The 12,732-nt window shown below is 35.2% G+C and overlaps 1 protein-coding gene across 6 annotated transcripts in view; it reads left to right on the top strand.

Moving 5' to 3' along the window:
- Positions 1 to 12,732, top strand: part of TRDMT1 (tRNA aspartic acid methyltransferase 1) — a 59,513-nt gene that overhangs the window by 31,514 nt on the left and 15,267 nt on the right. For 3 of the 6 annotated variants that reach the window (XM_027121974.1, XM_027121969.1, XM_027121970.1), the window contains exons 2-3: positions 641 to 750; positions 10,251 to 10,327. In XM_027121974.1, coding sequence (XP_026977775.1) covers positions 10,290 to 10,327 — 38 coding nt within the window. In that variant the 5' untranslated portion in view covers positions 641 to 750; positions 10,251 to 10,289. The remainder of the gene's footprint in view (positions 1 to 640; positions 751 to 10,250; positions 10,328 to 12,732) is intronic. The other 3 variants (XM_027121971.1, XM_027121972.1, XM_027121973.1) reach the window with 1 other exon arrangement.

Genomic DNA, 12,732 nt, shown 5'->3' with positions numbered 1-12,732 from the left:
AAGCAAGTGTAAAAGCAGCAGTGATGTAGCTGGTACTGCCAAGAAGCACCAAGCGACAATAATGGAAACTGTAAGATTAAAAATGTTTTCTTTAGTTTTTGCATTTGTTTGTTTGTTATGTATTATTTGTGTGAAAAGTATTATAGTACAGTACCTATTACAGTACAGTACTATGTAGCCGATTGTGTTAGTTGGGTACTTAGGCTAACTTTGCTGGACTTACGAACAAATTGGACTTATGAATGTGCTCTCAGAACGGAACTCGTTGGTATGTAGGGGACTTACTGTACTTCACTTTTCTGTTTTTGGTTTGTTTTAATTTAGGAAAACTTTCCATTCGACTCATAAATGTGTATCTTAATGGAGGAAGGAAAGAAAATATGAGATAATGACTAAAATATTTAAATCTTATTTTTAGCATGAGAATGCTGTTGAGAGAGATGAACCAGAGGCACATAAATATTCTACTTCGCGCCTAGCTCCTCCTGGCTTTGTTGTCCACTGACAACCTGAGATCTGGCCAGATAATTGAGGAAGTGAGGAAATGTACTACAAAATTCTGTTTTTTTGGCTTCTCTCTGTGATGAACAAATTGTTGTTAAGGACTTTACCTTTTAAGTTATTCCACTTATCATTACAGAAAGCTGTATACCTGCACAAGTGGTGGCTGCCGTTGATATAAACACTGTCGCTAATGAAGTATACAAGTATAATTTTCCTCACACGCAGTTACTGGCCAAGACAATTGAAGTGAGTAACAATATTGTTTTAATAAGTCTATGTATAGCAAGGAAAATATAATTGAATACTGTAAGATACTGGTTTCTGGTGTCTTCATTTGAAGATAAGTCATATATAAATGAAAAAGTTTAGGAGAAGGGAATTAAATTAACATTTTTTAATTCTGTCAGAAGATAGCGTGTTATTTTTTGCCTTTTTTTAAATTTCTAGCTTTAGAAAAAGACGATCAATATTTTGGTCTCTGAGAGAAAGAATTGAAATGTAAGAATATGCTTGACTTCTAAATTCTTGGTTCTGTAATGATATTAAACTTTACTTAATTCTTTATTTTTAAGCATTACTCGTGTAATATATATATAGCAGGAGTGAAAAAAAGAGAGTAAAAAAAGTGATTGGATATTACTTGTTGAATGCTTCTTGTTGAAGCCCATCAAAGTTAAAGATACCGTTTTGCCTGTGATGAACTCAGCAGAAGTGTTTTAACACTTTTGTTATTTTTAAAATAATATGAAATTATGTTTTTCTCCCAATTTCACGTCGTAAAAAATTTGACACACAAATTTCTCATGAAGCCATAATTTACATACAATAAACTGCCCTCATTGTAAATGTGTAGTTTGAGTTTTGACCAATATATACTGTGTAACCGCAATCGAGACTTAAAACATCCATCCATTAAGGAACACCCTAAAATGTTCCTTAATGCCTCGTTTTACTCAGTCTCTGACCCCAACCCCAGGCAACCGTTGATCTGCTTTCAGTCATTACAGATTAAATTTTCCAGTTCTAGTCATATCCTAAATAGAATCTTGAGTGTAATTTTTTTGAGTATGACTTCTCTTGTTTAGTGTAATGTTTTTTTGCATTTACCCACATTGTTGTTATCTATCAGTAGTTGGCTCTTCATTATTGTTCAGTGATATTCTGTACAGTGGAATATTTCATACTACAAAATGTATATCCATTCACACAATGTTTGACATTTAGATTGTTTCCAGTTTTTGACTGTTATAAAAAAGTTGCTATGAATATTCATGTACAAGTTTTTGTGTGGACTTTGTTTTTACTTCTTGTGGATATATACCTGGGAGTAGAATTGCCATATCATATGGCAAATTTCTTTAACTTTATGAGAAAATGCCAACTGTTTTCCATAATGTTCATACCATTTTACAGTCACACAATCAATGTTTAAGTGTTTCAGTTGTTTCACATCCCTACCAACAATTGCTGTTGTCAGTATTTTAAATATTAGCTGCTCTTGCAAGCATACAGTGGTATTGTGATTTTAATTTGCATTTCCCTGGTGACTAATAATGTTGAGTATTTTTTTCATGTGCTTATTATCCATTCTATGTTTTTCGTGATGAAATTTCTTTCCCAGTTTTTATTTGGTATGTTTGTGCTATTATCATTTAGTTTTAAGAGTTGTTTAAGTTTTCTGGATTGAAGTTGTTTGTCAGAAATATGTATGACAAATATTTTCTCCAAATCTGTAACTTGTCTTTTCATTTCCTTAACTGTGTTCATCAAAGTGCAGAAGTTACTTATTTTTTTTTTTTTATGGGACACTTTTTTGTGTGTCCTAAGAAATCTTTGTTTACCCCATTTTTTTCCTGTTTTCTTCTAGAAGTTTTATAGTTTGAGCTTTTACATTTAGGCTTATGACGCAGTTAAAGTTACTTTTTGTGTGTAGTCTGAGGTAGAGGTCATTTTTTTTCCTAAGTGTATATAAAACTGGTTATTATAGCTTTATAATATGTATTGAATTCAGGCAACGTAAGTTCTCAAACTTCTGATTTTCTTTTTCAAGATTATTTTGGCTACACTCTCATTTACATTTCTGTGTAAATTTCAGAATCGGCTTGCCAATTTCTACCAAAAAAAAAAGATATTTTGATTGTAGTTTCACTGATTGGTTTTGGAAGAACTGATATCTTCATAAAAGAGAATCTTCCAATCCATGAACATGGTATCACTCTTCACTTATTTAGGTCTTCTATAATTTGTATCAGCTATATTTTGTAATATTTATTATACTAGTCTTACACTTATTTTTATTTATTAACCTAGTATCCTGTGACTTTGCTGTATTTACTTATTAGTTCTGGTAACTTTAATATTGATTTTTTAACATGTACAGTTATATTCCCTGAGAAAAAAAGAGTTTTACTTTTCCCTTCCAACCAGTGTGACTTTTTTTCTTGCCTTATTGCATTGTCTAGGACGTTCTTTATAATGTTGAATAAAACGTGTGACAGTGGACATCCTTGCCTTCTTCCAGATCTTAGGGGAGAACATTCAGTCATTTATCATTTTGTAGATGTTAGTCGTATATTTTTCATAGATGCCTTGTATCAAGTTGAGGAAATTTCCTTTTATTTCGTTTTCTGAGAATTTGTATTATGAACAGGTTTTGAGTTTTGTCAAATGCTTTTTTTTTTTTGCATCTTTTGACATGATTATATCATTTCCCTTGTATTCTGATAATATGGTGATCATATCAATTCCTTTTTTGAATGTTAAGTCAGTATTGCATTCCTGGGATAAATCCTACTTGTCATGATATACCATCAGTTTTATGTTATGCTACATCCCACTTGTTAAAATATTGTTAATTATTTTTGCATTTATCTTTGTAGGTGACTTTTGTAGTTTCCTCATAACATATTTGTATGGTTTTTATATTTATACATAGCCTTATATTTTCTGTAAGAGTTTGTGAAGAACAAGTATCAGTTCTTCTATAAATGATAGAATTTCATCAGTGGAGCCACCTGGGCCTGGAGTTTTCTTTGTGGGAAGGTTCTTAATTATGAATTTAATTTATTTAATTGCTATAAGACATTATCATGTTTCTTAGCATTGTAGTAATTTTTTATGAGGAGCCTAACATTGTAGGTTTTACATTTTTGAGTGTTGGAGTTTACTGTAATCTTTTAAGGACTGTTGGATATTGTCCTCAGAGGCAGTTAATTTCAGACCATCTTGATTCTTTTGAGGCTTATTGTTAAGCATTTCAAACTGGATCTGGAGTAGCTTTTACTGTAAGGCTAGTCTAATCTTACTGTTAATATATGACCTTTCTTAGATTGCTATTAAATGCCCCATGTACTCAACTAGGTCTTGCTACTCTGGATGTTAACTCAAATGATTGCTAGCCCAGAGATCTGGGAATTTTTTGGCTTGCAACTTCCCAGTAATTGTTCCTTTTCCAGCAGTTTTTCTTTGCCCTCCCTCAAGGCGTTTTGCCTGATGCATGCACAGGTTGATACTCAGCAAGACACTCAAGGGGAATGTTATGCAGATTTCTGCATCTCTTTCCCTGTGCAGCTTCTTTTTGTCTGGCACTCTGCTCTGCAAATTCTAGTCACTTTGATCTTGAGCTCCAACCTCTGTCTTCAACTCATCTACATTACCAGGTACAGTTTGGATTTCCTTTCCCTTCACTGCCGTATGGAAATTATCTCTAGGCAGAAAGTTGAATTATCTTCAAGTTTTTTTTTTTTCCTTTTCTAAGGAATGGCAGTCCTGCTCTGTCTGTGGTCCAATTCCAATATCTGAAAACAGTTATTACATTTCTCCCAATTTTCTAGTTTATTTACACAACTCACAGGCAGAAGCAAAAGTCTCACAAATGCTTTTTTCAGTGAGATACAATTCACGTCCCGTGAAGTTCACTGTTTTAAAGTCTACAATTCAGTGTTTTCTTGTTTTTTTCATTTACTTACAAAGTTGTGTAACCATTACCACTTTCTAATTCTAGAATGTCTTCATCCCCCAAAAGGTAATCCTGTAGCCATTAGCAGTCACTCTCCATTTCTCCTTCCCCCCAACCCCTGGCAACCACTAATCTACTTTCTGTCTCTATGGATTTGACTATTCTAGACATTTCATATAAATGGGATCATATGATATGTGGCTTTTTTTGGTCTGGATTCTTACAATTAGCATAATGTTTCCATACATCCATGTTCTAGCATGAATCAGTGCTTCATTTCTTTTACTGGCTGAGTAATATTCCATTATATAGGTATATCACATTTTGTTTACCCAACAGATTTGTTTTAAGTTTTCTTTCAGCCAGTATGAAATGGGAACATTTCCTAGCTCTATGATTGGGTATCCAAAAGGTAGAAATAATCTACTTACGTGTTGAAGAACGTCTATCCCTCGTATTGAGAACAGAATATCTTTCCCCCTGGGCATCATAGAGAGGAGGACTATGGGGACATCATCATCTTTCCAGTCACTGGTAGCAATGCATTTCATAAACTTCATGGCAACGTACAGTCAGTCTACCTGTCTCATCATGGACGTAGGGCAAAAATAAATTCGGGGTCAGAAGAAAGATACCTACAAGAAAGTAACTTTGACTTGACTCTAATAGGCAGATGATATGCATTTAGGTTCCAGAATTTCTCTGACATACAGTATGATAGCAAAAGTTATTTTATTAGAAAAAATTAATCTAAATTTAAATTTAATGTAAATATTTAAAAGTTGATGCAGCCAAATGTCCAATTCAGCAAGAGTTTTCTCCCACTAAACAAAGTATAAAAAAACAACAGAATCGCAGTAAAGCACCCATTATGTTCACCAACTTAACCTTCCTTTCTGATTTACCTTCTAAGAGAAACTGTGAAATACTTGACATATTTGGGGACGGATTGGCATTCCCAGCTACATGCCAATAGAAATTTGGGGGCATTTAGAATAATACATCTGTGTCCATTTTTCTAGTGGTAATTCTATTTCAGTACCAGTTTTAATAGGTGGTAATAAATTGTATTATCTGCATATGATATAAGAACACTAGGGAGAGGGAAGAATGGAGGTACCTCCAGGTCATTTGAAAGGAGAGAATCAGTTCATTAAAATGGTGTCTATAAGACAAAAGACAGTCTACCTTCCCACGGCTTTTAGTCTCTTCTAGGATGTTCTCTTCAACCCTGTTCTGATGTGGAAAGAGTGTACCATGTCCAGGTCAAATATATCAGAACTACCTTGGGGGTCATGTTTAAAAAGGGGGTGGAAGGTTAATGGAGAACTTAGGAGTAATGAGAGACTTCAGGGATTTTAAGTTTCATGAAGCAACATATTCTGATCATTTGAACATTTACTTCATGCAAGTTATTGAGCCCTTAGAGGGAGCACAGATATGACTGAGAGATAGTTTTTACCTTCAGGAACTTACTATTTAGTGCATAAGTTGGACTTGTAAACAGTTTTCTTTGGGACCTCTGATTGACTGTGGCATAAAAAAGATATTTCTTTTCTAAAACTCTATTTCTTTTCCTAATAGAAATAAGAAAAGAAAAGAGGGGATGGGAAACCATTATGAATGAAAATAGGATTTAGCCATAAACCAAAGCAGAAAAGAAAACTGGGAAGAGTAGTGTCAAATGCAGTGGTGATGAGACACAAGTGAATGAGGGTGGTAGAATTTCATGCAGACCTCTCTGTGTCCTGTGCAGAATTGAGAAGGGAAGAAGGACAAGGGAGCAGGCAAAGCAGACCCAGCAATTGCTTGTTCAAAGTCAAGAAGAGACAGTAAAGAATTCCAACTCACTGGGCTGAAAGCATCATTACAACCTCTGCAGACTTCCTGCTCATCCTAAATGCGAGAGCATGGGTTAGGGACAGAGGCACGGTCTTAAGTTAAAGGCCTTTGTGGGTTCTTCCCAGAAAGTGTGGTGACCAATACCTGAATAGAGCTACTGCTCTTTCTTTCGCCTTTTTAGCAAACTTCTAGATTCAAGTGATCTCCATTAAAAAATGAATAATTAGAAAGGAGCCAGTTTGAGACTCTCCTAGTATAGTACTTTTAAAAGGAAGTAACATAAACAAAAAAGCAGAATATACACAGAAAAATCATATTAAGAAGCAGAAGAAAATTACAAAAACATGTGCTTGAAACCTTAAATAAAACTCAGTATCTTTAAAACAAGAACTCAAATAAATGTATACATGAGATCAAAAAACAATAATAAGACAATAGATTTGAAGAGTGTCAGTGGTCTGGGAAAAAAAAAAAACAGATGAGAAAAATAAAACCATTATAGAAATGAAAGTCCTGTCAGAATAGCAAACAGAAAATAAAACAAACAGGACAAAAATATTAACAGAAGTAGATGAAAAAAATTCCTAAAATAAAACCTCCAACAACTCATGAACTGTAGTACCCATGAACCCTTACTGAAAGAATGACTCAGTCACTTAATCTAACTAAGCAAGAGATGAATCAAAGTGGAGAACCCAGGAATAAAGCTGCCATGTTAGGAAAGAAATAATGGTCGGGAAGCAGGGTGAGAATGTTATAAATCTTTGCAGTGTAAGAATAATAATATAATTGGAGTAGGAAGGAAAAGTGAGACTCAAAAAATATGTCTGTTCTTTGAAGATAAATGAAGCTATAGATTTTTAGGACATTATTTAATGTTGTTGCCAGGAGCTCAGCTGAGCTGTCAGGGATCAGAGTAGCTGATTAAAGCAACAGGGCAAAAATAAAAGAGTGAAGCCTTAATTACTTCCTGTGGTGGGAAAAGCAAGTCTCTAAAAAACAGAGAAAACGCCAACGCCCCCTGTTCCGTTTCCCCAGGGGACAGCATCCTGCTGGAAGGTGGGGTGATCAGCACAGACGTGGGGGTCAGCTCACTGTTGAGGAGCCCCTGGCATTGGGGGAGAGAGTGCGGGCAGTGGTGAGAAGGCTGGGAGTGATAAGGGCCAAGCGTTAGTCATAGCGGGAGAAGTATCTTCAAGGGTTCCCCTCTTCCTGCTAGACGGAGGCCTTGGCAGAAATAGATGGCGCCTGAAGAGGGCTTTGTGCAAGGCCTCAGATAAAGAGACCTAGGAATGCAAATATACGAAGAGCATGAGCTGCTGGGGGCCTGAGAGCTCGCACCCGCCCTGCCCTCGGAGACTGCAAGGTGCTGGCCTTGCACCAAGTCTGGAGCCGGGAGGGTGCTTTCCCCTGACACCCGCTGGGTGAAGCCCTCCTCGTTGCCTATAGTCAGGCCTGAAAATTGTCTTTGTTGAATTTGTTAACAATATTTCTTCTGTTTTGTTTTGGTTTTTTGGCCCCAAGGCATATGGGATCTTAGCTCCCTGATCAGGGATTGAACCCGCATCGCCTACATTGGAAGGCAAAGTCTTAACCACTGGACCGCCAGGGAAGTCCCTCATGTAGGTTTTTAATCAGGAGCAGGATTCACCAGTTACAAAGATAAATAGTAATAAAACTAAAATCTGTAATTTATCTCTGAAGAAAATGGAAAATTACTAGACACTACAATATAAATATGTGAGCAGAAACCTTGTCTGGTTTGTTCATTGTTGTATTCCCAGACTAGCACAATGCCTGGTGTGTCGTAGATGCTCTGAAATATTGGTGGATTAATTATGAACCTTGTTTAATGAATAACACATTGTGCCTAAAAAATGAAAAAATGTCAGGCAAATCATAACAAAGGATAACAGGGGTTTCAGAACTGATATGTATTAGGTAAGATCTGTCTGAAAACAAAAAGCATTTACGAGTCATAGAAAATTACTTTATAATGATGATTCGTACAGTGATCAAGAAAGATCTAATTGTCATGAGTATTCATGAACAAAATAACATCAGAGTTCATAGGGCAGGAAATGGTAGGAAATATCACTAACTTTTTACTGAAGACTTACCTTGTGCCACAAAATTTTATTTCTCTTTAGATTAACAATAAATTCACTAAAATAGTCAAAAGTTGTTGTTTTCTAATCTACCAAGGTCTTCCTAAAGTTTAAATGAAAATTAAGTATAAGAATAACCAGGAAGCTTTTTGAGAAAAGAAGTAATAAAACAAGTAGGGGGACAAAGTTGCTCATCAACATGCGATAAACAGTGTTACCACATCGAGTGGATCTAATGTTCTCTGAAAGCAAGGATGTTTTTATCAGCTTGAATGGCCTGTTTATGGAAACAGAATTTGATTTCCATTAGTGTTAAAATATCAAATTATTAACGTTAATCCATGCATCTCTGTAACTACTTTCTTGAATCCCAACACATTCATTGACCTAGAATGCTAGGTTAAAGACAGTTGTGAATGGTTTAATTGAGCGATTATGTTTGCATAACTGTTCTGTCATTTGGGTTGTACTGTAAAAAAAAAAAATCACTCTTTCCTAGAATCCTTTAAAATTGTAAATTTTTTTACGTCTAACAGTATTGGAGGCATTAACTCTGTTTACTTCCTTTAGATTCTAGACTTAAGGATTCTCCTTACGTAAAAGATTGTTGTTTGATTTTTATTTTCATTTTAGGAATTCAGCTTTAATCTGTTCACAATCAGTTGTGAGATAAATAAGTTGCTTCTCCTAATAGTCCTGTGCTGACCAGCTGTGTAACTTGAGTATGTGTGCTAATCTTACTGCCCTGCCCCAGGGTTCCTGACAGACTGTTGAGTGTATGATTTTCAGATTGTTTTCTTTAGAACTCTGGGATCCAGAGGTGCTTCAGGAACTTTTCAGTATTTAATTTTTATTTCTTTTTACATATATGTCTTAAACTACTTAAAAAACTGTGATTTAAAAACGATAGACATGTACATTCAAACTTATAATACAGTAGAGAAAACTGATGTGTTCCCCAGGTTAAGTCACTCTTTTCAGAACTCAGAATAAAGCTTTTCCTGCTTTATTCACGAACTCAAACTTCTTAGAAATGTGTTGTAATTAGGAACGTTGTGATTCTGGGCTTATGGCTTTAAATTCCTGGGTAAGAGTGTACACTAAGAGAGCTTAATGAGAATTGGCAAACCCATGACTTGTATTTTTCTATGTTTGTCTTCTGATAGTGTATATAAAATAGGAGCAAAACAGTACATTTTAAAACTATTTAGCCCAATAGGGATTATTTTGATTAATCTTATCTACAATCTTTTGAGGTCCTTTGACTACCCACAACTGTAAAACAGTATAGTAATTGTGGATATCTGAAAATGGGACCTTTTTCCATTTGGTGATATATTGACAGAGACATACATGAAAGGGATGGTGACTGGTCAATACATCACGTTTTCTAAATAAATAATATTAATAGAGAGGTATTAAAAAATTCCCTAGATCCTTTGCAAATCATTAATTATAAAATAAAGTTTTCCATGTTTGATTCCAGAAATCACAGCAGTCTTGGACTTGAGGTGTCATAGAGGCACAAAATACTTAGCATCTAGGAAACTAGCTTTCCAGCTCTGCTTTGGCTGGCTCTCGAGTTTGGGGGAAGTCACTTAATATTTTATAGCTTCAGCTTACTGCTCGACTTTCTTCACAAAATTGCTTTGGAAAATTAGTTTAACTAAAGTTTATTTAAAAAGTAGTAGGTGTTTTATAAACTTTTAAGTGTTATAAATGAAGTTAAGTGTCACAATTTCTGATGTATTTACTGGTAATTACTTAGCATTTTTCCTCTGCCCCCTTCTACGCATGTTTTTATATTTTTTCTTTCCCCCCACATGTTCGTTCCTTAGGGTATTACACTAGAAGAGTTTGACAGATTATCTTTCAATATGATTTTAATGAGCCCTCCCTGTCAGCCATTCACAAGGTATGTATAATAAATATTTCTCTGTTAGGAAGAGTACTTTTGAAGGACTCGTTCAATCAAATCACACTGTAATTTCAAGCACAGACACTTTGAAGTCCATCAGCTGCATTTCCCTAGTCTTGAAACTTTTCATCAGTAATTCCTTTTCTCTACACACGTTTATAATTCAGCATTAATCATAAAGAAAATAGCAATTACTGCCAGATGAACACAGTAATTTGGTCAATAGTAGGTATGCAGAGACTATATGGTACCTCCTTAATACCTACCAAAGAAACAGTATTTATTTCTGACCCAAATTACCTTTAATTATTTAAACTAATGAGCATTCAGGAATATCTTCCGAACACTGATTAATCAAAGTAAATTTCCATAGTTAATATTCAAATCCTAAATTACTTACCTGTAAAATTTTAAGGCTAGTCAAGAATGCATTTGTAAAAAATAAAAAAAAAAAGAATGCATTTGTGAATTTAAAATTTCTCGAATTGATAGGTACATTTAATAATACATACAATTAATAAAATGACTTTTTAAAGCTGTGTTCCAAGACAGCTTTTTATTATATGGTGTTTATTTGGCTATGTATTTCAGGGAATTATATTTTAGAGAAAATCTTGACTAATCCCTCTTCATTTAGATACTCTAAATAATAATATTTCAATTATTTTAAGTAATAATGATAATAGTGGTAACCCTCTGAGTGTCTTACTGGAGTATGTCATTTAATATAACAAGCTTATGGGATGGGCATTAGTATCATCATCATTTTACAGGTGAGCAACTGAGGCATAGAAAGGTTAAGTAACTTTCCCAAGGCCATACCATTAGAAAATGTCAGAGCCAGGACTTTTTGATTATTTTATAGTCCTATTAATATATAGGACTATTAATATATAGTCCTATTTAAACACATAATGTGATTTTAAATGGGATATAACATGTAGTAAAAATTCTAATTTAAATAAATATTCTCATGCTTAATTTCCATCCAAGTTTTGATTTATTTCAAGTTTTCTAGGAAATTAATTCCCCAGGGATTTATTGTGCACCTACACGTGAGGTATTGCTTTTGATGCTGTAGTTCCCATCCTTATAGAACTTATAGTCCATGGGGAATGACTGACAAATAATTATCTTATAATGTGATTTAAGGAATATAATAAATGAATGTTGAAACTGCCATGAGAGCATGGAGGAGAGAGGTGTTATGTTGCTGCATATACCAGGAGGGACGAATTCTTTTAGAGGTGATATCTGTATTGTGTCTGAAAGCAGGTTGGGAATTTATCAGTGAAGGAGGACGTTCCACGTAAAGATGGCTCCTAGCCTGTGCAAGTGTATTATGGCCTTTTTAACCATAGTAAGTGGGAGGTTCAGGACAGAATGCAGCCCCAGTGCTGTGATGCCTCAGATATCACTGCAGTGGGGCCCCTGTGTCTTCCCTACTGCTGCTCCCACTCTGTATTAGCCCAACTCCAGCTGCTGACGGCTGCAGTGTCTGATCCTGTAGTACGATCATCTTTGGAACTCTGAGAGGAAAGGGACAAAATGAGAGGAAACCAAGATTTCTGAGGAATCTATTCAAGTCCACTCTAATCTCCCATCTGAGCCTCAGATCCACTGATGATTTTGGTCCTGCTGTCAGGTGTGAGGAAACTGATAACTGCTGTCAAGTAACTTATTTTAGACCACGAAGCTAGTAAGTAGCAAGGCCTTAAACCCTAGTCCTCTGTTGCTACGACTCATGCCCAATATAAGTCTTTTCTGCTTGCTTCTTGATCATATCGAATGTTACTTGCAAGATTTAACTGCTAGTCCAAATTCTGCCTGTTCACGTGACCTGTTTTGACTTACTTAGTCTAGCCAAGTTGCAACTCCTTCGTGTAGAATCAAGCCTTCAGCTTCAGTCTCTCCTGTTTACATTGGACAAGATAGTTCTAGTTTTACCTGCTACCTTCATCTGCTTAGCTGGTGATTACTTACCAATGCCATCAACTCTACACTGCCACCCTGCCCAACCAGCTCATTCATCTGAACTTCTGTTGTCTCACCTGGGGCAGGGCAAAAGGTGTCATCAGCTAATTGTGTGTGTGTGTGTGTGTGTGTGTGTGTGTGTCTTTCCTGAACAAAGTGATTTTAAGAGGATAATTGATTTTATTCTTTGTGGACTTCTTGTTCTTCTTTGCCTCATGCAAGTCATCTGGACATATTATCTTGTATTGATAATAAGTGTATTTATTAGACAGGCAAGGCTTTTTTAAATTAAATGAAAAAATATATTTTTGTTCTCTATAGCAACAGAGATGATCAGATTTTTTGTGAGGACCAACTAATTTTAGTTCTCTGTTTTGACTTTTTAAAAGTGATTTGATACCTTTATGTAAGATTCTTGCTGAACTTAT

Source organism: Aethalodelphis obliquidens, unplaced genomic scaffold (assembly GCF_003676395.1).
Source record: "Aethalodelphis obliquidens isolate GAN/ISIS:26980383/991018 unplaced genomic scaffold, ASM367639v1 scaffold23, whole genome shotgun sequence".
NCBI lineage: Eukaryota > Metazoa > Chordata > Mammalia > Artiodactyla > Delphinidae > Aethalodelphis > Aethalodelphis obliquidens.
The sequence above is the reverse complement of the archived record's forward strand: the minus strand, read 5'-3'. Positions and strand labels throughout refer to the sequence as shown.